The sequence below is a fragment of the Homarus americanus genome, unplaced genomic scaffold, assembly GCF_018991925.1.
Source record: "Homarus americanus isolate GMGI-L3 unplaced genomic scaffold, GMGI_Hamer_2.0 scaffold19179, whole genome shotgun sequence".
Taxonomy (NCBI): Eukaryota; Metazoa; Arthropoda; class Malacostraca; order Decapoda; family Nephropidae; genus Homarus; species Homarus americanus.
In genome coordinates this window covers 37,810-62,903 of record NW_024754174.1, presented here as the reverse complement: position 1 = coordinate 62,903, position 25,094 = coordinate 37,810, and the positions used below count along the sequence as shown (strand labels likewise).

The following is a 25,094-nucleotide window of genomic DNA, read 5'->3' as shown; positions in this document are numbered from 1 at the left end:
TCCGTGTTTTTTCTGCAAGACGATAATGTTAAAGGGTCAATTATACTCTGAAGAAGTAGTGGAAGGATATGACGTCATCGAACCCCCAGGAGGTGACGTCAGCAAACCCCCCAGGAGGTGACGTCAGCAAACCCCCAAGGAGGTGACGTCATCAAGCCTCATCAGGTGACGTCATCAAGCCTCAACAGGTAACGTCATCAAGCCCCAGTAGGTGATGTCATCAAGCATCAGCAGATTTACGTCATCAAGCGCCAGGAGATAACATTATCAAACCTCAGCAGGTGACATCATCAAGCCCCTGTAGGTGACGTCATCAAACCTCAGCAGATTTATACCGTCAAACCCCAGGAAGTGACGTAAACAAACCTTAACAAGCGACGTCATCCAGCCTCACTAACTGACGTCATCCAGCCTCACTAACTGACGTCATCAGGCCCCAGGTAGTCAAGGGATGAAGGTCGTTGTTGACATCATATAAGTGTTTATATTAATCAACAGTGTGCTAGGGATCCTGGGGGATGTTGACAGCTTCTGGGAGTAGGATGATATGACAGCTTCTGGGAGTAGGATGATATGACAGCTTCTGGGAGTAGGATGATATGACAGCTTCTGGGAGTAGGATGATTAGACAGCTTCTGGGAGTAGGATGATATGACAGCTTCTGGGAGTAGGATGATATGACAGCTTCTGGGAGTAGGATGATATGACAGCTTCAGGGAGTAGGGTGATATGAGAGCTTCTGGGAGTAGGATGAAATGACAGATTCTGGGAGTAGGATGATTAGACAGCTTCTGGGAGTAGGATGATATGACAGCTTCTGGGAGTAGGATGATATGACAGCTTCTGGGTAGGATGATATGACAGCTTCTGGGAGTAGGATGATATGACAGCTTCTGGGAGTAGGATGATATGACAGCTTCTGGGAGTAGGATGATATGACAGCTTCTGGGAGTAGGATGATATGACAGCTTCTGGGAGTAGGATGATATGACAGCTTCTGGGAGTAGGATGATATGACAGCTTCTGGGAGTAGGATGATATGACAGCTTCTGGGAGTAGGATGATATGACAGCTTCTGGGAGTAGGATGATATGACAGCTTCTGGGAGTAGGATGATATGACAGCTTCTGGGAGTAGGATGATATGACAGCTTCTGGGAGTAGGATGATATGACAGCTTCTGGGAGTAGGATGATATGACAGCTTCTGGGAGTAGGATGATATGACAGCTTCTGGGAGTAGGATGATATGACAGCTTCTGGGAGGGAGATGATTAGACAGCTTGGGAGTAGGATGATTAGACAGCTTTGGGGAGTAGGGATGATATGACAGTTTCTGGGAGTAGGGATGATATGACAGCTTCTGGCAGTAGGGATGATGACAGCTTGGCAGTAGGATGATATGACAGCTTCTGGGAGTAGGATGATTGACAGCTTCTGGGAGTAGGATGATATGACAGCTTGGGAGTAGGATGATATGACAGCTTCTGGCAGTAGGATGATATGACAGCTTCTGGGAGTAGGATGATATGACAGCTTCTGGGAGTAGGATGATATGACAGCTTCTGGGAGTGACAGCTTCTGGGAGTAGGATGATATGACAGCTTCTGGGAGTAGGATGATATGACAGCTTCTGGGAGTAGGATGATATGACAGCTTCAGGGAGTAGGGTGATATGAGAGCTTCTGGGAGTAGGATGAAATGACAGATTCTGAGGCAGGATATTGTGACAGGAAATAATGAAACTCCAGCCCCTTATAGTCCCTCAACCAACATGACAGCCTCTCAAACATGACATGACAGCCCCTCAAACATGACAAGAGAGCCCCTCGAGTAACATGATATGACAGCCCCTCGAGTAACATGATATGACAGCCCCTCGAGAATACTGGAGGACTAAGAGAGAGAGAGAGCTATTTCTTCCTTCCGTCCCTGAACCTTCGCCCTTGATCCCCTCAGTCAGACCCTCCCTTGTCTTCTCTTCAGGGCTCTTTAGGGCTGATGCATCCTCTTGAACTACCACCCCACCCTTGACAACCTAATTACTCATAACACTATACAACTGTTCGTCATTGTGCCTGGCTGGTGGTGGTGGTGGTAGTGGTAGTGGTGGTAGTGGTGGTAGTAGTGGTAGTGGTGGTGGTAGTAGTGGTGGTGGTAGTAACGGCATTAAGACAAGTGAAGGTAACTGGGAAAGACAGAGAGACTTTAAGAGTCTAACCTAACCTAACCTAACCTAACCTAACCTAACCTAACCTAACCTAACGTAACCTAACCTAACCTAACTAGACAAGATACATACGCTAGTTAGTGGAATGAAACAACATCAGTATGTGTGTGTGTGTGTGTGTGTGTGTGTGTGTGTGTGTGTGTATCTTTATCAGGGCAATGAGTTAAGCCACCTGTTGACCTCCTGACCTTTCTCTATGTACAACCTCCAAGAAGGCCTTCTCCTTCTCCTCCTCTCTCTCTGTCTCCTCCCTCACTTGTCATCCCTTATACCCTCCAAATATTCCCTCACTCCTTCGTTCCCTGCGACCTCCATTATCACCCTGCCCCTCTCTCTGCCCCCTCCCCCCCCTTTCCTCCAACCTCCTCCTTCACCTTCTTTGGAATAACTACATCACGCGATACCCTCCCCCCCTCCTCCCATCAACCACACCCCCTCCCATCAACCACCCCATCCCTCCCCCCTTAACCTTATCTCTCGCAATTCAGCAATTTCTCACCCTAATGCATAGTCTCGCTGCATTTAATAACAAACACCATTTTTCCATCATCTCTGAAACTCCACAAGGGAAAGCGAACCAGTTAGATGTTTTTTCTTCATATAGTTATTGCTATTATATTCCCAAACTCCAAACAATACTGCTCAGAGCCTTTTAACACGAATCTTTCTCATAAGGAACCCAGGAACTAAATATCTTGGTTTGTTTTCATGTTGAGGAGAATGTACGATGATGTGGTACCTAAAGGCTTCCTCAATCTGTGTCCTGTGCGTTGGATGTAACAGCAGTGAGATCCACGATGATGAGGAAGGTAATAATGGAAGAACATGAACAATAACAAGAAAAAAACAAAAAACAAGAAGATGAACATGAACAAGAAGTACAAAAAATAAGAACAAAACAAGAACAAGAATAACAAGAAGAACAAGAGCAATAATAATTACGCTAATAACAATTACAATACTACTATTAATTAAAGATAACAACAATCCTTAGTTCACAATAATTCTTACTGAGACAAACTTCTACAAAGACTCCTACATAGACTCCTACATAGACTCCTACATAGACTTCTACATAGACTCCTACATAGACTTAATGCAAATCTCAACGTATAGATATAATGTCCAATTTGTTTCCTTTGTCGCTGGATAATGATGTAGACTGTAACACAGACTTAAAGACCTCATCTTCTTGATCAGCAACGTTTGATGAATACACAAAGTTGATCAAAATGCGAGAGAGAGAGAGAGGAGAGGAGAGAGAGAGAGAGAGAGAGAGCGAGAGAGAGAGCGAGAGAGAGAGAGAGAGAGAGAGAGAGAGAGAGAGAGAGAGAGAGAGAGAGGAGGGAGAGAGAGAGAGAGAGAGAGAGAGAGAGAGAGAGTTGAAGGTGGATATTTAGCGAGACACAAACCTCTTGCTTTCTCTCTCACACACACACACACACACACACACACACACACTAGACGCCACCTCGTTTTAAAGCCTTCAACCTCCACCACCCCCAAATGCTCTTTCACATCCATTAACGGATATATAAAGACATTGTACAGGCGTCCCTAGAGCCCCTTAATAAGCGCTTATTACTGATATCACAAGTCTCGGCTGGTGACATATGTGTTTTTGTATACAACACCAATATCTATTTTCCCCTTCAAGGAGTGTGTGTGTGTGTGTGTGTCTGTTTGACCATCTCACTGTCTCTCTAACCTGAGGTACGCCATCTCTCTCACCCTTCACTCTAATACTGAGTTCATATTATAACCTAACCTAATCCCATCTAACCAAACCTAACCTAATCTAACCCCAACCTACTGACATTGGATAGGGTGTGATGTTCTGGAGGATAGGCAGCTGTAACAGGGATCTGAATAGTGGGGGAAAAATATTGGACCTGGCCATATTTGTTGGGGGAGGGGGAGGAAGGGGGGAAGGAGGGGAGGAGGAGGTTTATATGGTAATCAGGAAGGGGAGGTGTGGTGTGAGAGGTGAGGGTGGTGGGTGTGAGAGGTGGTATGAATTATGGAGATGGAGGGGAGGGGGGAATGATGGGATGAAAGTCATATTTTCACATCTAGCACCCATGCATAGGGACACACACACACAAACACACACACACACACACACACACACACACACACACACACACACACACACACACAGACGATAACACTGACAGATATTAGCGCTATAAATTACACCAAACTCTTATATCAAGGCGAGAGAGAGAGAGAGAGCGAGGTCTTATCTCACTTAAAGATTTAGCCTGTCAGAAGTGAAGATGATAGTATAAGGAGCGGACAGTCACGTTCCTTTACTCTCGTGGTGGTGGAGCGAGCAGACAGACATACAGACAGACAGAGAGGCAAACAAACAGAGAGAGAGACAGAGAAGGTTCGGATGGCGGTTGTCTCTCCTCTCATCCCTGAGGCACGGAAGACGATTCACTTACCTTTACTATCAAGAGGAACACAGAGATGTATTGTGACCCTAGAGAGTCAGTCTTCTTCACACACCAACATAGTACTCAGTCTTCCTCACACACACCAACATAGTACTCAGTCTTCCTCACACACACCAACATAGTACTCAGTCTTCCTCACACACACCAACATAGTACTCAGTCTTCCTCACACACACCAACATAGTACTCAGTCTTCCTCACACACACCAACATAGTACTCAGTCTTCCTCACACACACCAACATAATTACTCAGTCTTCCTCACACACACCAACATTAATAATGCTCCCAGCCACCTGTTGGGTTAGGAGTCTCATCACTTGTTTGCATTACCGAGAGGAGTTTTGTCTGTGTTTGTCGAATATAGAGGGAAATGGGGTAAGGGAAGAAGGAATGATGAAAGGGGTTGAAGGAAGTAGAGAGAAGGAGGAAGAGAAAGTGTGAGGGGAAGTAAAGAACGAAGGAGAGAGAGAGAGAGAGAAGGGGGAAGAAAATAAGAGAAAAAAATAATAGACCGAAAAAAAGGAAAGAGAGACGAAGGGGAAAAAAGAGAGAGAGCAAGAGAAGGGACTTAGGGGAGTCAAGTGTAGTAAAGTGGACCCTATGAGAGTCATTAAAGTGAGAGAGAGAGAGAGAGAGAGAGAGAGAGAGAGAGAGATAGAGAGAGATAGAGAGAGACAGAGAATAAGGGTGTGGCGAGAGAAAGAAAGAGAAAAAATAGGTGTGGATTGGGTAGTGAAGTAGGTACTTAGGATAGTCATTAGAGAGAGAGAGAGAGAAGGAAGGAAGGAAGGAGGGTGAATGAGAGAGGGAGGGAAGGAAAAAGAGAGCGTGAATAAGATAGACAGACAGACAGACAGGCAGACAGACAGACAGACATAATAAACAGGAGAAGAAAACACAAAATACACAAGCTAAACTAACTGTATCTAACTGTATCTAACTGTAACTGTCTAGAAACATTGCATAAAAAATCCCAATAGCCCAGTTATTTAACACACCTTGAAGATGACTGTCACCACTAACGCATTAACTTATAACGTCTTAAATATTCCTTATGTAATACTTATTCGCCACTAATGACCGTAAGATCAATAGCAATCAGTGAAAAAATGGGTCAATAAGGCTCAGGTCAAAGGTTGTTAAGAATGAGTCTCAGGTCAAAAGATTGTTAAGAAAGAGTCTCAGGTCAAAGGTTGTTAAGAATGAGCCTCAGGTCAATATTCGCTTCCAGATGGTCACAGGATTCATGTTCCTAGAAGGGCGAGCCATTTATACTCTAGTAGGTATAAGGGAGGGAAGGAGTGAGGGAGGGAGGGAGGGAGGGAGAATTAAAGGGAGAAATTGAGGGAAAGAGAGGGGGAGGAGGACAAGGAGAGGATAAGGGAGGGAAGGTGAGGGAGGAGAAGGTAGGAAGGAGAGGAGGGAGAAGGTCAAGAAGGAGAGGCTGGGGGAAGGAGAGGGTTGAGAAAGGGAGAATATAAGAAGAAGGAAGTGAGGGAAGGTGAGGGAGGAAGCGGTAAGGAAGGGAGAAGAGGGAGGGACGACACACCTCTGGGCACCCATAAGAGGAGTCTCAACCATAAGGCAGACGGGGATCATTAATAATCGTGTGTGTGTGTGTGTGTGTGTGTGTGTGTGTGTGTTTGGTGTGTGTGTGTGTGTGTGTGTGTACCATTATTCGCATCATTAGTTCCATTACCTTCAAATTTTTATCGTTCGGTTTCATTCCAATTTATCACATAATGTACTACTTTTTGATATTCTTCTCTCTCTCTCTCTCTGTAACAATAACCTAAGGTGGACAAAGGTAAATTGTTCTTCACCTTTCCTTGGTTTCTCTTTCTTTGTGGAATCTTATTTACAGAGGAGGGGGAGAGGTGTTTGAGTGGGGAGGAGAGGGAAAGAGGTGTTTGAGTGGGGGAGAGGGAAGAGGTGGTTTGAGGGGAGGAGAGGGGGGGAAAGGAAGTGGAGTGGGGGGGGAGAGGGAAGAGGTGTTTGAGTGGGGGGGAGAGGGGGAGAGGTGTTTGAGTGGGAGGAGAGGGGAGAGGTGTTTGGAGGGAGGAGGAGGGGGAGAGGTGTTTGAGTGGGGGGGAGAGGGGAGAGGCGTTTCTGAGAGTGGGGGGGGGGGGAGAGGGGAGAGAGTGGAGGTGTGGGAGAGGGGGAGAGAGTGGAGGTGTGGGAGGAGGTGGATAGATAGAGAGAAGGAAGAGGCTTGGAAAGATGGGGGATGGGTGAAAAAGAGAGAGGAAGTGAGAGAGAAAGAGAGAGAGAGAGAGAGAGAGGCCAGTATCGCCTGCTTGTGTCCACCGCATTATTAAGGTACTCTACACCAAGGTCAACACAACACATACTACTGTACGCTCTCTTGTGTTACTCTTCGTCTCAAGGCTCTCTCACATAGGTACAGTACAGTATATTTATAAGCCAACGCAGACAGGCGGCCTTGAAATTCCTTGTCGATAACTGCGCTTGGTACACCCGCCCGCCATCACGCCTCCTAAGAAACACGCTAGACATGAATCAGTGGTCAGCTATGGTCATAAAGTCATCGCTTACCCCTCAAACATATTAGTATGGATAAATATCCCAAATTAATGTATTTCTGTTTTTAAGAATCTTTCCTTGCATTTGTTTTAGTTACGAACTATCTGGTGGTTGGTTTAAACTGTTGAAATTGACAACAACGCGTCTTCGAAAGTTTTGATTTTTGGTTTAAGAAGATAATTTAAAATGTGTTCTATCGTTGTTTTGTTATTTTTAATAAAGTTTTATCTTTTTTTATTTTGTTTTCCATTTGTTTGTTCGGTTAATGTTTTTTAATAAGCAAATAAAGCGGGATAAACAATATAAACAATTCTGGATACATTTTGTCACCAGTTGCCTGACATCACTTTGAGACATCGATGACGTAGGAGACTCTGGGGTTCAAGAACAGCTTTTCGATACATCCGACTCAATCAAGAAACGAACCACTATACGAACTAAAATATTGGCATATAATCTTGTGTAATACATTGATTCATACTTAATAATTAGAACAGATAAAGACAATGATCTCTAAAGCTGTGTGAAGAAACGTCTAAGTAAAACACGACCAAACTCAGCTCGTTATATCACTGGGACGAGGTTTGGGCGGTTCGTTCAGCGGTTTCGGATTTATGGGAATGTCAACAGCGGCGTCTAGACTAGTACATTAACCACAGTGCTGTGACTGCTGTCTCTGCTCAGTACTGGAGAGGTCGTACACGAAAGCTTATAGACGAACAAATAGCCGGGAAAAAGACTGAAATTGACGAGGACTGAAAATTGTCGTAAAGTATTCGTCAGTGTAGTACAGTGTTTAAGTCTTATGAAGTGTTTGCAAGTATTACAAGTGTTTGCAAGTGTTACAGGTGTTTGCAAGTGTTACAAGTGTTTATGGTATTATTGGTTTCAGATCCAACTCGATTAGAGCTATTTTGTGTTCACCATTAGTTATACCTAGTCAATAGGAAGAACTTTTTCTAAAACCACTTCCGTCACAAATGGATCATAAACCGAGATAGTAAATTCACGCAAGAAATTAGCGTAAATCTGCATTCACCGCGTGTCGTCTGTGTGTTTACAACTGACCCACTCGGTGCTCTCACGTCCACATAAAAACGTAAAATTACACCATGATGTTCCAATAATTTTACGTTCATTGCCACCAGTACTTGCTGTTTAATATAGCGGGGACGGCTCGGAAGTTAGGTAAGTTTAAATAACTTTCTTTGGTTGGTTAAATCAGGTTGTACGGGGGTGATAACTCCATAATGACTCATTTCCGTCGTAAATGAAGGTCAAATTCACATGAATCACACCAAATATCCTGGTAAGAACAATAAGTAAAGTGATCAGATGTATTATAAGTAATGTAAAGTATTTATACTCGTTGTAAATGTGTGTTATGAAGTTTTATAAGTGACATGAAGTGTTGTGTTCCAAAAACTTATAAGTGTCATAATGTAATAATTGTGGGCACCAAAAAGGGTGGTATAAAGTGTTGTAAAGTGTCGCGGCGTCCTTAAATATCAAGAAGTGTCCTAAAGTGTCAGTTTCCTAAGTGTCAGTGCTCTAAAGTGCCGTAAAAAGCCAAATAGTTTGTCACAAAGTGGCATAAAGTGTCATAAAGTCTCGAATAATTATAAAGTGCCCAAGCAACATACAATAGTGTCATACGGTATCGAAAAGTGTCGTAAGATGCTGTGACATCTCTCAAAGTGTCGTAAAGTGTCATTAATGTCGTTAAGTGCTGCAAAATATCTTGAACTATCGCAAGATGTAAAGTGTGTCATGGAGTATAGCAAGATGTCGTCAAGTGCCATGAAGTGTCATAAAAGTGTCGAGACGGTGCCAGGGGGTGACCCTTTACTGCGCCAGGGCTTCCGCTACCACCAGCACAAGGTAACTACTAATAATACTACTGTTGTGTTCTGGACATAATGAACAAGTTCTCATAGTCATTCATTTGACATAAACTAATGCTTAAGATCATTGGTTCTGTCTTAGTTGTTCCTGTGAGTTTGGTGTGTGAATAACCGTATGGGTGGTATAGACGACAGGTAATCTTAACGGAATTTTTCACATTTTTTCCAGGTAAGTGTGAGTTAAAACAGCTCTTCGTGGGACATTAACACACCATATCTCAGGTACGTCCAAGTTATCATAGTTATTGATTATCGTTTAATTCATCAGTTAAGTCTTAGAGTCCTTCGTATCCTACAACGGTCTCCCTCCCTTATCCCTGAACCAACGTGTTGCCCCCCACTCGTTCACGCGGACCCAGCTCTTATCCTTATACCGTCTTTATGGTCGCCAGTGGTCCCGTCGCTGTCTATATAAAAGTACCATGTGTTAGTGCAGAGTATGTGTGTGGTTATGGTGCGGCGACTTTATTACTAATACTACTGCCACCACCAATGCTAGTACCAACACCACCACCACACTACTACCACACCAGCAGGAGGAGGAGGCTACAGTAGTCTGCCCTCCTCCACTGGGTCATACAGTACACCACCTCACCCGCCTCGCTTCACCACAGTCATGAATGAAACATAACCTAACCAAACTATGCATCTTGAAAGCCAACGGACCTGTGTGTGTGGGGCGTTAGGACATGACTATTTTCATATGTGTGTGTTATGCCGTGTGTATGTATGTATTTATGTATGTGGTGTAATGGTCAGCATGCTTGCCTTGCAAGCAAGCGGACCCGGGATCGATCCCCTGGCAGCGTGAAACTATGGGCAAGTTTCTTTGCGCCATTTGCCTTTGTCTACCCAGCAGTAATTGGGAACCTGGATGTTAATCGATTTGCGGATCGTGTTCCGGGGTAATGGTTAGCCAGTGCAGTTGCCCGGTCTTCTCGGACTATTCCTTGACACTGTGTCATGCAGCTCGTTAACTTAGGGTGTGATTGTTGTGTTGGCGACAGCTTCTACACCTTTAACAAATTCATGGGGCGGCCATCCTCGTTACACGAGGGGCAACCATTATTATGTAAAAGTCTCCCCCTATAAGAAAGTCTTCGTTTACAGCGCCCAACAGGGAAGTATGTGGAATTCATGCTTACCTTCGTGACTCGTGCATTAAGGATACAAGTGCCTGAAGGGCCAAGGAGGTTTTTGTCAGCAAGTTACATGTAGTGACAGGAGGATGAGTATGTGAGGGGGGGGGGGGATTCCCGATACAATTCATCTGTTTATGGCAGAGCGTGGCAGGTCCCTAGTGCCAGGCCTGTCTCTAGGAGGAGGGATGTTTGGTTAAGGAAGGACGAGGTGTTGGTAACAGCTTGGGACCTGTAGGAGGAGGTCATTGGGCAAGTGAGGATGTAGTGAGAGAGGGTGTGAGAGTCGGGTTGACCACAAAGTTTACAAACAGTGCTGCCAGGCTCAGGGTGGCCAATGTACTCCCATAGGTACCTGTACCCTAGGAGCAGTCTCGTGCACACAATCTGTTGGGATCGAGTCAGAGGTTGATACTCTTTGTAGTGGCGGTTGTCATCACCGGTTACTACGCCATAGTGTGGCGCTATCCGTTGTTTCTGGTGTGTCCAGTGTTCGTCGAATGCTTCTCGTTGCGCAGTGTGTATGGGCGGGTTTACACGGTGCCTCTTACTGGGCAGTACAGTATAGCACGCGTTATCGCATGCTATGCTGCATGCCTCTAGATGCAACAGAGGCATGTACGAAAGCAAGGTGGGTGAGTGTTTACCGGTGTTCCCCTTCGCACTGCGAGCTCAGTTTACCCCTGTTGTCATAATTGGCCAACACCACTTCACACTACAGCACGAGACATTGTGATTGGCTGCTGTGTGAAATGAAAATGGAAATGTATTACTGTACTGCACGAGTACTGCCTGACTACTATACCCTTTCCACTCTAACCTGGCCTCGTCAAGAGCTACAAATACCTGATTGGTTTCCCTGGGCGTCTTACTCCCCCCCCGGACTGCCCGTGTACAAGCGCGTATTCATATCGACCGTTTATGGTAAATATTTAACATTTTCTCACATCATCTCTGAAGTGCTAATGCCTTGAAACCATTTCCATATTGATAGTTCAGATAAATATTTAATATTATTTTAGATAATAACAGGTCGGCTTACCAATTGTGAACACATTTAGTTTGATATCTCTATGAACCAATCTGTTATTAGTATAGAAAAGAGGTGTGGCTTACGGGTCAGATTAGTGTGGAAATACTTTAGTTTCATCATTTATCTTAACAATACACGGGCTCACACACAGGCCAGTGTGGATACAAAATTTTACACAAAAGCACGTAAGTCCTCTTAATTAACTGTACATTAATGAAATATTGATACAATCATAACATTTCACAACGACAGCGGCTTGGGGGAGTTCCCACGGTAGTAGCGGCGGATATTCAGTATACGGGGAATTATGTTCCCGAGCGTCCTCGATATCGGCAACTGGGGGGAACTGTTTAACCAGGTTGTGACAACATTCAGCTGCGTCAGCTGGAGGGAGGTTGGACTATCCCGTCAAACTGGACCTTAAGTGTTTCGTACGTCTCATGAGTCAAACACTTGACATAGTTGCGGTTCCTCTCCTTTGGAATTGAAGGTTGACACCGTGTTGTTTATAGTATTTTGTCGTCCAATTAAATTGATTAGCAAGTCATTGAATGCAGAGTCCTTGAATAGTTGCGGAATCCACTGTTTCGCAGCGTTGGGCCCCTTGGGAGGGTGGCAGGGGGCGTATCATCGCCCGAGGCATAGATGTCGCCCCACCAGTCAGAGTTTTCCATAAAAGCACTGGTGCTACTATAGTAAGCGGTCTACCCAACCGAAGTTGATCTACCGGGATATTTACACTGTAGCGTCTATTAACCCAACCTAACCTAATTTAACCTAACCTAACCTGGTTAATGGATGCTACAATGCAAATATCCCGGTAGAGACGACTCCAGCTCGGTAGACCGCATACTATAGTAGCACCGAAGCACGACTGTCACTGAGGTCTGAATCTTGGGAGGTGTGACCAGGCGAGATGGCAATGGTATCAATATCAGGGCCGTGTGGAGCCAAGTGAGAGGAGTGGCGATCTCTGTGCATTTATACCTTGCAGACTGAACATTAGATTCCGCTGAACAATATTAACTTATTCATGCTAGTTCTACTTTTGACAGCTTTGAGATGCATTTTGTGCTGTGAACTGTTTGCCTTCATATGTGTATCTCACCTGTAGATAGGTCTCAGTTACTGCTTTGATTAGCAATAAAAAGATGATTGTGGAGAGGATCACTTTCTGACATGTGTATTGTCAAGCCCGAGAATATATTTTTGTTCAGGAACTTTGACAATACATCATTTAAAATTTTGTGGCAATCATATGTTGACAGTTTTGCGTAGAGGTGTATTTTACTGGTAAGCAATAATTTTTCTCTGAATATCTTTTTGCATAAGCTACTTACAGTATAGCAATGACATCTTTAGTTTGAAATGATAGATTCCCTTTGGTTTTTGTAGTGATTAATGCAGGAGTTTCATCAACATTTGAGGTAAATAGTACACTACAACATGCTTCACACTTCAAAGATTTCTTAAGTTTCACAGAAACAAAACCAACTTTATATGCAACTATTTTCTCAGTTGGATATATAGCTGCTTTTGAAGTGAGAAACGAAATACATTGAGAACTAGAATAGGACTGTACCTCCATCACCAGAGAACAGCCTCAACATGACAGTCCCCCGACAGCCGATTCTCAGAGAAATTAGAAGAGACCGAACTACAAACAGTCTTCATGGACACGAGACACAGTCAGGGGAAAACACACACACACACACACACACACACACACACACACACACACACACACACACACACTTCCTTTATCCTTCTTCTTCATCTTCCTATCCCCCTCTCTCTCCCACCCCCTCTCTCTCCCACCCCCTCTCTCTCCCATCTCTTCTCCCATCCCCTCTCTCTCCCATCCCCCTCCTCTCTCCCATCCCCTCTCTCTCCCATCCCCCTCCTCTCCCATCCCTCCCCTTCTCCCACCCCTCTCCACTCTCCCACCCCAACTCCTCACTCTTCCTGTGCCTCCATAAAGAACCTTTGTGTGAAGGAGTAGGTCCCCGATAGTTTATTTATTGGTCTATGAAGAGGGAGGAAGAGGAGGAGGAGGAGGAGGAGATTATTGAGTAGGAGGACAAGGAGAAAAAGAAGGGGGAGGAGATGGAGGAGAAGGAGAAGGAGGAGAAAAATAATTAGAAGGACCTCAAGGGATTTATTATCTTACTATAAGACCTTATGACCTTTTGGCTTTACTGAATCAATGGCCATAAGCCTCGTGTCCTTTTTCTATGACCTTGTGACCTTATGACCTTATGACCATGTTATCTTTTTTATGACCTCGTGAGGTTTTATTTCTGTGACATTTATATGACCTTGTGACCTTTTTATGACCTCGCGACGCTTTTGTGACCTCGTAGCCTTATGACATCGTGACGCTTTTATGACCTCGTAGCCTTATGACCTCGTGACGCTTTTATGACCTCGTAGCCTAATGAACTCGTGACGCTTTTATGACCTCGTAGCCTTATGACCTCGTGACGCTTTTATGACCTCGTAGCCTAATGAACTCGTGACGTTTTTATGACCTCATGAAGCAGATCCAATGACCGTAAGAACTCAAGGCCGCCGTAGTGAGAAGTCTATACTTATCTTCTAGCGTTTGTTTGTTTACTTATTAGTCCCCTGCGAGAGGATTGTTAAGGTTAGCTTTCAAGGCCTTAGTGTTTGTCTGTTTAGGGTGGCCTCAAATTCCTTTGGTGGCTCATATGCTCTTATGTGTTCGTGTGTAGATGAGAAGCAAGAATTTAAAGATAGGAAAAGAGATAAGAGTTGAGTGTGAAGTTAGAGAGAGAGAGAAATACGAAAGGAGGCGATCAAACCCCCTACTACTACTTTGCTGTCAATCGGAATCGAGTATGACGATCATCCAGCTATGATGCAATGATACGAGTTATTAGGGATGTCACCTTCATTGGTGAGTTTTGAGGTGACTAAAGAGGCCGATACGGGACCAGCAGGGTCGATCACCGAAGTTGCACGTGTGGAGGGCTGCATCTAGTGCGGGAGGGGCGGCGGCAGCGTCTTTCCGGCGTTGGCGCTTGTCTGCCTCGTTATGCAGTCGGGCTAACTCGAAAGTATTGACACCTTCTTGTATGGTGCTCCTCCAAGCGTTACGGTGTGGAGTATTCGTCTCCCAGGTGAGGGGGTCGATGTGGCTCTGTTTCAGGTTTGTCATAAAACTAACCTTATACCTCTTTAGTTGCCCGCCAGCAGTACGTTTACTATGCGTTAGGTGACTGTAAAGTAGCTGCTTTGGCAGTCTACTATCGTCCATGCAGGTAACATGGCCAGTCCAACGTAGTTGTTCATGGATAATGGTAGCCTCGATGCTCCTACAGTTAGTGTCAGCAAGAATACTGGCATTTGTTCTCTTGTCTTCTCAGCAAACTCAAAGGATGGAACGTAGACTACGTTGGTGAAAGTTTTCAAGCGACTTAATGTGGCATCTGTATGTGACCCATGTCTCGCTGCCATATAGCAGAGTTGGGAGGACCACAGCTCGATATACGTGTAACTGTGTAGATAATTTCGGCGACCGTAAGAGGTTGTAAAGTTTTTTTTGTTTGGAGTTGTGATTTTGATTGTGTTTTCGACCGCATAAGGATGACCTTACTGGGTGCGGTTGCCCAGCCAGGTTGTTTTTTTAGGGAGGCTATGTTTAGGGCACCCATTTTACCCCCCTTCCCATGTGGGGTGAGCAGCGTGGCTCCTCGTAAGGGTTGCTCAGTCACACAGACAAGACCGGATTGCACTGCTGCCTAGATCCCAGTGCATAAACGACCATACTATCTGTGCCGCCCATGTGCAGAGTTGTGACTAGAGACTCCCGGCAGTCATCTCTGCCTGTCTCCGTCGCCTCTCGTCCGTCGCCATAGGACTTTTGGGGGTATTGGGGTTTGATGATTATGAGTGGTTTGATGAGCTGGATGATGGCTACACGTGAGTTGATTTATGTGGTGAGGCAGGAGCGCAGGCTCCAACCACACATCTTGGCTCTCCCTTTTCCTGATCCAGTGATGCAAGTTTTGCAACGACTGGGGAGAGGGAGAGTTGCAATGGACTGCCGATAGCCCAGTTTGTTGGCTTTCGCCTTAGTAGCCTGTCCGTCAGGCATTGCCTTCATCTGCCGGTGTAGTCGTTGGGTTTCCATGTTGGTCACCTCTTCCGCCTATACCACCGTTGGGGTCTTGTTGGAGCTCTGTAAGCATGTCTTCCTTATGAGAGGCACCACCACAGATTTTTCTTTCTGGGTTTACTCCCGTAGCCCTATACCTACCGAGGTTAATCGGCAAGGCAGCAGGGCAATGGTTGGTAGGCGCCAGAACGTGCCACACGTCAGTGGGCTTATGCGCTATCCTTCTGGGGCCCACTGCTACTCCGAGATCCCCTGCTGGTCTAGCCTGGGCCCACGAGGCACCCAGTTACCGTGTGTTTCCACGAGGAGGCACAGCAGGAGTCTTGGTGGTGAAGAGGCTGTGTAATGGCAGGGGAAGACTTATGCAAGCTGCTTCCCTGTTCGCCATGAGGGCTAGCCAGCGGCGGCAGCTGAAAGCGAGAGGGAGTAAGCAGTGCTTGCACCTTAACACTGACATAATGCTGCCACACTATACACATTTCACCACCCTGTGTGCGAACGCACAAACATTACACACACACACACACACACACACACACACACACACACACACACACACACACGACAATAGCCTATTCAGTAAGAGTTCTGCCATTACTCTTGATTAAATATTCTACCTCCTTTTTGGTAAGAGGACTTACTGTTTTTATGCCTCGCCGTAACTATGGAAGAAACATGTAGTGTTGCCTTCGTCTGTCTGTATGTCGGGTTGGTGCGTTGTCCGTCCGTGTAATTATTGTTATTTGTTTATTTATTTTTTGCCTTCGTTATGTTTACGTTCACCTTACGGTTTCCCTTACTAGCATATTTTCTGTTTGAAGCAACTTGTACGATAAATGGTCTTTGTTAAACCAGTTTTCAGGTTTTTCTTAGAATATATTCAAAACTACCGAATTAAATATTCTACTTAATTACTATATGTATTAACTTTTATATAATTTGAAGACTTTTTTGTCATTCCTTTACCAAATTATATTTTTTTCTGTTTAATGTTCTTCAAAAAGACTAAATCTAAGGGAAAACAACAGAAAGGCGGGAGAAACTGTAGCGCCGTCGGTGTTACCAAGTGGGCGCGAGGACCTTAACCTCACAGACCACATTCACCGGAAGGGTTCTTCACCCTCTGAGGACCTGGCAATGAAAGGCAGCTGCCACCGAGTGTTGCCAGGTATTGATTCATATAGGAGTCTGTTGCTGTTGTCTCAAGGCTGCATCTGGTAATATCTTTGTGATTTGATTATTCTGTGAAGCCCGAAGTATTGTCTCTCATCTACGTCACATCTTTTCGCTCACACCTCTGATGGTTTCGTTCATATGACTATTTTTTTTAATGTATAGTCCCGAAAGATTATTTTTTTTCTTGATTATAAAACGTAACTTTAGTCGCACGAGACATTTGATTCAAAACAGTAGGAGTTTACACAGCCTCCCGTTTCAGTCTTCTCGGTCGACCACAATGATGACTACTCGCATGAGCATTGTCTTGTAGCTGTTTGATTTTAGGAGTGTTTAATTAAGCTCCTCTTGTATGAACCTCGACGAATAACAACGAAGTATTTAAGAACGCTAATGGAAAAAATAAGTATTAAGTGAGGTACCTACAGTGACTCTCTCTCTCTCTCTCTCTCTCTCTCTCTCTCTCTCTCTCTCTCTCTCTTTTACGTGGTATAGGTAAAACAAATAGAGCATATTGACGCACTTGTTACATGCCGAGTGATCAAAGAGACTGCCATAGGTCCGTTACCCTTCACTTCACCTCCCAGTTTACAGGACCGTCAGCAGGTAACACAGACCCGTACAAAATCCCTAAATCCTTAAACAAGATAAAACCACATGGGAGATAATTTCCCCTTCAAGATAATTTCCCCAACAATACAATTTCCACTACAAGACAATTTCCTCTCCCACCAGTCTAAATTTCACCCCGGAGCAAAAGGAATCGGCAGAAAAAACTTCCATCATAATATTTTTTTTTTCCCGACAAAATTCCTGATAGAATAAAAAAAAAAATTCCCTGTCACCTCAAGTTGTTTTGAATTTGTTATCTGTCGCCATAGTGGTGAAGGTTACGTAAGTGTTCAGGGTCAGGCTAAAGCTCAGGGGTTAGGGTGAAGGTCAGGGTCAAGGTCAGGGTCAGGTTTAGTCTCAGTCTTAGGGCCAAGGTCAGGCTCAGGGTCAGTCTCTAATCTAAAATATCCAACCTAACCTAACCATACACTCCCTAGTTCTTTGTCTCTCTGATTATGTCTCTCATTAACTTATCTATTCTACTAATGTCTTCCTCCCTCCTCTCTATTTCCTCTCTCCTCCTCCTTCTCTTCCTCCTCCACATTCAGAAAATCACAATACATCTTCCTTTTCTCTCTCTCCCCCCTCCCCCCCTACAACAATATCTGTATATCTCCCTTTACGTTTTATTTTTTTGTCTCGTGGGTTAATGGAAGGTTTATATACAACATGACCCAGGCGTTGACACACTAGGTAAGGAAGCACCAGGCATTTGTGACACACTAGGTAAGGAAGCACCTAGGTAAAGCAGGCGTTAGGTAAGGACACACCTAGGCACAAGAAGCATACGGGCGTTGACACACTGAGTAAGGAAGCACCGGGCGTTGACACACTAGGTGAAGCACCAGGCGTTGACACACCAGGCGTTGGCGGGCGTTGACACACTAGGTAAAAAGGCACCAGGCGTTGACACACTGGAAATGAAGCGCAGCTAAATGAGACCAGGCGTTGACACACTGCGCAGGGTAACACCGATGAGCACCAGGCGTTGACACACTGGGTAAGTGAAGCACCAGACGTTGACACTGATTAAGAAAAGCACCGGGCGTTGACACACTAGGTAAGGAAGCACCGGGCGTTGACACACTAGGTACACCGGTAAAGCACCAGGCGTTGACACACTAGGTAAGAAAGCACCGGGCGTTGACACGTTGACACACTGGGTAAGCACCAGGCGTTGACACACTAGGTAAGGAAGCACCAGGCGTTGACACACTGGGTAAGGGAAGCACCGAGGCGTTGACACATGGGAAGCAAGGAAGCACCAGGCGTTGACACACTAGGTAAGGAAGCAGGCGTTGACACACTAGGTAAGGAAGCACCAGGCATTGCACACTAGGTGAGGAAGCACCAGGGCGTTGACACTAGGTAAGGAAGCACCAGGCATTGACACACTGGGTAAAGGCAGCAGGCGTTGGCGTTGAAGCACACTGTGGTAAGAAAGGCGCGGGCGTTGACACACTAGGTAAGGAAGTACCAGGCGTTGACACACTGGTAAGTACCAGGCGTTGCACTGGGTGACAGCGCAGGCGTTGACACACTGGGTAAAGAAGCGCCAGGCGTTGACACACTACTGGGTAAGGAAGCACCAGGCATTGACACACTAGGTAACACAGCACCAGGCATTGACGCACTAGGTAAGGAAGCACCAGGCATTGACACACTAGGTAAAGGCACCAGACGTTGACACACTGGGTAAAGAAGCACCGGGCGTTGACACGCACTGCGATGAAACGGCGTTGACACTAGGTAAGGAAGCACCGGGCGTTGACACACTAGGTAAAGGAAACCAGACGTTGACACACTAGGGGGCACCAGGCGTTGACACACTAGGCACCAATTGACCACACTGGGAAGCACCAGGCGTTGACACACTCGTGGCAGGCATTGCCTAGGTAACACAGCACCAGACGTTGACACACACTAGGTGGAGAGATTTTGAGTAATGGATCGCGTGGTAAGAGAGAGACATAACAAATTCTGGCGGCTCTAGATATAATAATGTTATCCAGGGCAAGAGAGAGAGAGAGAGAGAGAGAGAGAGAGAGAGAGAGAGAGAGAGAGAGAGAGAGAGAGAGAGCAGCAGTAATCAAATTAAATTATAATTAAAAACATTCCTTAATATCCTATAAGGCTCTCAACTTCCTCTTAACAACACGACATAAGAAACTACTCACTGGAAGATCCCAAATCGAGAGAGGAAGAAGAGGAGAAGGAAGAGGAGGAAGGAGAAGAAGAGGAGGAGAAGAGAAGAGAAGAGAAGAGAAGAGGCCGACTCGTCATACCAAATCAAGAATGGATTTTTTTTTTTTAGTCTGTTGTTGTTTTGACACATTGTTTTAACCTTGAATATTATTGTTTTTTGGTATATACATTTTGTTCTAGACTCTATTGTTAAAGGTTTAGGTAAGAAAGTTGTACTACCTGTGCTAGTTAATTAGTTTTATTAGATATGACTGTTAGAAATAGTTTAATCTTGATCTAAATTAATGAAGGTTAGGTTAGGTTAATTATATTTAACTTATATGGCGATTAACTAGTACCTGATTGTCTTTATGTATACAACTGTTTCATCTCTTGGAAAATGTCTGTCTGTCTGTCTGTCTGTTTGTGCATGTATGTATGTCTGTGTTTACGTCTCTCTCTCTCTCTCTCTCTCTCTCTCTCTCTCTCTCTCTCTCTCTCTCTCCCTCTCTCTCTCTCTCTCTCTCCCTCTCTCTCTCTCTCTCTCTCTCTCTCTCTGTACTATTCATAAACACACACACACACACACACACACACGTAACAGGTGAGGCCATTACTGCAATATACACACAGAGGAAGTAGGAGGTAATGTAATCAACTCGGCAGTAAAGCAGTATCGTATATAGCATGTGTAGTGTGTGTCGACAACCTCCTCTCTCTCTCGGGACGTACATTACCAGTATGTTACAGGTCTTGGTGCTGTATCTAACATGGCCTAGACTCGTCGTATGTATGTTTGTATATGTGAGTTATTTGTTATTGTTTTCTGTTTCACAAGAGATATAGATTAGGTTATTATTTATATCAATCACCACAATAGGCATAGATTGGTTTACTGTTTACATGAAATCACCACAACAACAGATCAGTTTACCGTTTACATCAATCACCACAACAACAGATCAGTTTACCGTTTACATCAATCACCACAACAACAGATCAGTTTACCGTTTACATCAATCACCACAACAACAGATCAGTTTACCGTTTACATCAATCACCACAACAACAGATCAGTTTACCGTTTACATCAATCACCACAACAAATAAACAGGAATATAAATTTACCTGCTCTATATTTACAGGTAATTTATCTCACAGTTTTCCGCTGTTATGTGTCTGATAATTTTTTCCCTCTGACTCACGGTAAATAATTATACTCCTCTTTGATGGTGTGTAAAAATCGGCGGCTTAACTACAGAGAGACTTAGTTGTTTATAATGAATACTGGGAACGAGTTTAGCCGCGTGGAACAAAAATAATGTAAAACACAAAAGCGACATGACAAACACACACACACACACACACACACACACACACACAGAAATACCTTGTCTAAATCGCAGCAGAAGTTTTAATTCCAGGGCCTGTCGCCAGCACCACCATCCTCACCTACCCTTACTGTCTGCCACCCTCACCGTCTGCCGTCACCTCCATCCTCACCTACCCCCACCGCCTGCCGCCCCCACCGTCTGCCGCCACCACCATCCTCACCTACCCCCACCGTCTGCCACCCCCACCGTCTGCCGCCCCCATCGTCTGCCGCCCACGCCTCACAAGAATTAGTGTTACAGCTCATACCATTGGTGCTCTGTTCTCGGAAAACTGAGATCAAGATCTATATTTCCCCCGACGGTCACAAACAAGGCTATTGACCCCCGAGTGTGTCACTGAGTGTGTCTGAGTGTGTCTGAAGTATCTGATTCGACTGGCATCTAACACACACTTCAACCAATAGTGCAGTATTGGTAATATATACAGATACATACACACACACAAATATACGTACATATACATACACACATATACATATACGTACATATACATACACACATATGTAATGTTTGTTCCCGCAAGATGTGCATACACGAAAGCGTTTGAGGCGTTTGTGTTTCATTTTATAATAATAATAATAATAATAATAATAATAATTGACGGTTTATTGAAAAAGTTCTGCAGCCCGAAGGCTGAAAATATACATTGGACATAAATGACTTATTACATACATTGGTGGTATAACAAAAGCCTTCATTAGTGAAAGGTAAAGGAACATACAGTGAACATACAAATGAATATAGGTGTTGAACAGCAAACACGTAGTGTAGTAACTCCCTCCCAGATGGTGTTAGGAGGGACCTCACGTGGTGTAGTAGTTCCCTCACAGATGGTGTTATGAGGGACCTCACGTGGTGTAGTAATTCCCTCACAGATGGTTTTATGAGGGACCTGACGTGGTGTAGTAATTCTCTTACAGATGGTGTTATGAGGGGCATCACGTGGTGTAGTAATTCCCTCACACATGGTGTTATGAGGGGCATCACGTGGTGTAGTAATTCCCTCACAGATGGTGCTATGAGGGGCATCACGTGGTGTAGTAATTCCCTCACAGATGGTGTTATATGAGTAACGTGTGGTCCCAGGCCTTCCTATCATAGACGGATTAACACATCGCTGGTTGTTGTTGGGTCTCACTGGGACCTCACTGTGTGAAGCTTAACTTGGGTACGACTCGGCTGTTACTGTTGAGTTGTTCTTACTGACTTAAGCACTATTCACCACTGTTCACCTCTGTTCAACACTGGTTCCATTCCTTTCCTAAATGAAATTGTAACTTCTGGCGAGAATTTTTTGATATTTCGGTGGGGCGGAGGGTTCAGGGGAGGGAATTGGTATGGGCCAACTTAACAGTTGACCTGGCTGCTCCCAGAGGAGCGCCAGGTACGTCTTGACCCTTCGGTGTGTGTGTGTGTGTGTGTGTGTGTGTGTGTGTGTGTGTGTGTGTGTGTGTGTGTGTGTGTCCCAATATAAATAGCTTCTCCAGATTGCTTTGATCAGCTTGTTAGTCCAGACGATTTTCACCTAGTCTGAATTAGGTTGCCACAGGCTGACTAAGGTAAAGTTTGTTTAAGTTAAAAGTTATTGGTTTGTGCTTGGTGTTATAAATGGCAGCATAATAACATACGGTTCTAAACAATACAAGTCGGATTATATGCAAAACTGGGTCGGGTTCTAAGAGACCCGTAATATGAATGTGTTCCACAAGAATGGCTTTTGAGATCCCAAGTCCTTAGTGGTATTCGGTTATTGAATTCCTCGAGTTTAACAGAGGATTACCTCACCTTTAGATCACTAGCTGCCTGTGGTTGCTTCCTGCCTCTCACCCCTCTCACTCTCTTACCTTGGTTGTCCCGTCTCCCTCTTATCTCTCACTTAGGTTATTTTATTTCCCTGTCACTCTCTCACTTTGGTTGCTTACGACAGTCCATCGTGAAGTGTGAAAGTGGGTCCCACAGGCATGACTTCCCGTTAGAGACAGTGTGGATACAGCACACTCTATACTAAGCCTTCAGTACACAAGGAGGCAGCATGACCGGTAATGCACTCGACCGCATTCACTTCCCTAAGTTGTAAACTTAGGTACTCATTTACAGCTGGGCGAACTGGGAGTGCCAGGGGATCGACCTACTGACAACGTCGTAGCTCTGTGTTATGAAAGGATGAGGTTTAACGCCGACGAGCGTTGATGCCACCTCATGTGGCTGTGTTAGACTAGGCGGGAGCCGCAGGCGGGGCAGGGTTGTTGTGGGCCAGGAAAGACATTTCCATTCCTCCTCCTGGTCAGGTTGTCCTCCAGGGCTAAAGGTTGCAACTCGTATATTTTGATTAGGTCCTTAGAGTCGTCTTTAATCCCTTTTCCGCTGGCCGCCGGCGGACCGATTGCCTTGATGGCGTTGGCCGTGTAGTATTTTGCGAGGCGGATGGTGCTCGGGCATCTTATATATATATATACCCCAGCTGGGGAACTCGGTATTTCCCGGGTCTGTTTTGAGACGTAAAGTTAACCAAAATGGGTGAAGCCACGCAGTTTATGTCTGTCCTTGGCCGAAATTAAGTGCACGCGCATAAAACGACAACACTAAATTTAGACGTTCGTAAGCATTCTTTGAGGTATCTGTACAAGTAAGCCAAATTTCAGTTTTCTATTTCAAACAAATGGCTGTACAGAGCAAAGAAACAGACAAAAAAAATTTAATGAAGGTGTTCCAACCTTTGGGGTGAGGGCCAATCACTGGGACCAACCACCTTAAATTCCATCTTCGGGACACTTCTGGGGTGCTTTGTACAGCTCCATATCAAATTCCAGCCTCTATATTAAAAACTGTAGCTGAACATAACGAAACACTCACAAACAGTAAAGAAGCAAACACACTATTGTATATATTAGATAAATAAACGTTAATAAGTAATTAATAGGTATAGTTAAATATTGTGCATTACATTTACCTGTCCGTGAAGACCAAAGTCATAATATAATCACAAGAAAGTAATCAAGGTAATGGTCACCTTAACACTCACCTGATAAAGAGGTAAATAACAAGGCCGTTGCCTACAACGCCCACCACCATCACCACCACATGGACGACCGCCAGGGCCAGTTGACTCGTGTGGGAGGGCGGGTCGTACTCCAGCCAGTGCTGGTTCACCACGCACAGCAGCGCCTTGTCCTTGATGATTGACGTCCAGGCCGAGGACATGGTGGGGAGGCCACCACAGGGCCAGCTGCTGGTACCGACATCATTTCTTGTATCATAGTAACTCCCTTTTTTTTTCATCCCGTTTTCTTCAAGGAAAGAATTATTACTATAACCATCAGTAACGTTCGTAAAGTTATCGTAACTCTTTACGTCAATGGAAGTTAAGGTGTTTGATTCATTAATTATAATTTCCTCCACACTATTAGTACAGTAGATGACCGCCTTGGGAGTAATCTGGTCTCCATGTTTGTTTATGGTGTCATTACGTCTCTGGCGGGGAGTTGTACCATCACCCGCTTTACTAACATTATACAGACCAAACGCTAGGGTGTCGGCCGTCCCAGACGCACCCCCTCGCCTCTCTTCACTAACACCGGAATCATAGGAATCGTATTTTATATCGACACCTAGCTCGCTCCCCCCGCTTTTGTCATCGTCGAAGGCTGGTCGATCGAAGGTCCTTTTGAAGAAATTTGTGAGGGAGTTCTTGGGGCTGTGGTGGGCGTCCAGGGCGTCCGGTCTGTTCTTGGTGGCTGTGGAGGCGGTCTCAATGGCCGCCCAGAGGTGCAGGATGAACATTGTGAGGCGGGAAAGAAGGACTCTGTCCGCCATCACGAGAAGTCAGGTCAGGTCAGGTCAGGGCAGACTCCAGGGGTGAGTGTCGTTGTGGCCATCCTTGAGCGCCTCGGACTCCTCCTGTACACGGGAGGATAAATGTAGTCAGTAATAACTAATAAAACCGCGATAAAACAGATCAAGTAAGGTGACTGAAAAGAATCAATAAATATGTCAAGTGAACACAACAGTAACGGCGTCTCCTCAAAATAACAAAACAAATGAAGAATATATATTTTTTTTATGGAAAGGAATATCTTACACGTGCCTCAAGTTGCCAACATAACAGTTAAGAAAAAACAAGTATATCATCTCTCAAACTTACAACACCCCGACCGTCGTTATAGACCAACAAGTATAAAATGAACCGTCTGAACTTTACCACAGAGTTAACTTTGGTCTTACAGAGATAAAACAACAAGAGGTGAATAAAAAAAATTTAAAAATAAAAGAAACCCC

The 25,094-nt window shown here is 44.8% G+C and overlaps 1 protein-coding gene across 1 annotated transcript in view; it reads right to left on the bottom strand.

Annotated features, from left to right (window-relative positions):
* LOC121855706 (melanopsin-like) overlaps positions 1-24,715 on the bottom strand; it is a 46,332-nt gene extending 21,617 nt beyond the window's left edge. The window contains exon 1 of the mRNA XM_042350792.1: positions 23,842-24,715. Coding sequence (XP_042206726.1) covers positions 23,842-24,632 — 791 coding nt within the window. The 5' untranslated portion in view covers positions 24,633-24,715. The remainder of the gene's footprint in view (positions 1-23,841) is intronic.
* Positions 24,716-25,094: the final 379 nt, after the last annotated feature.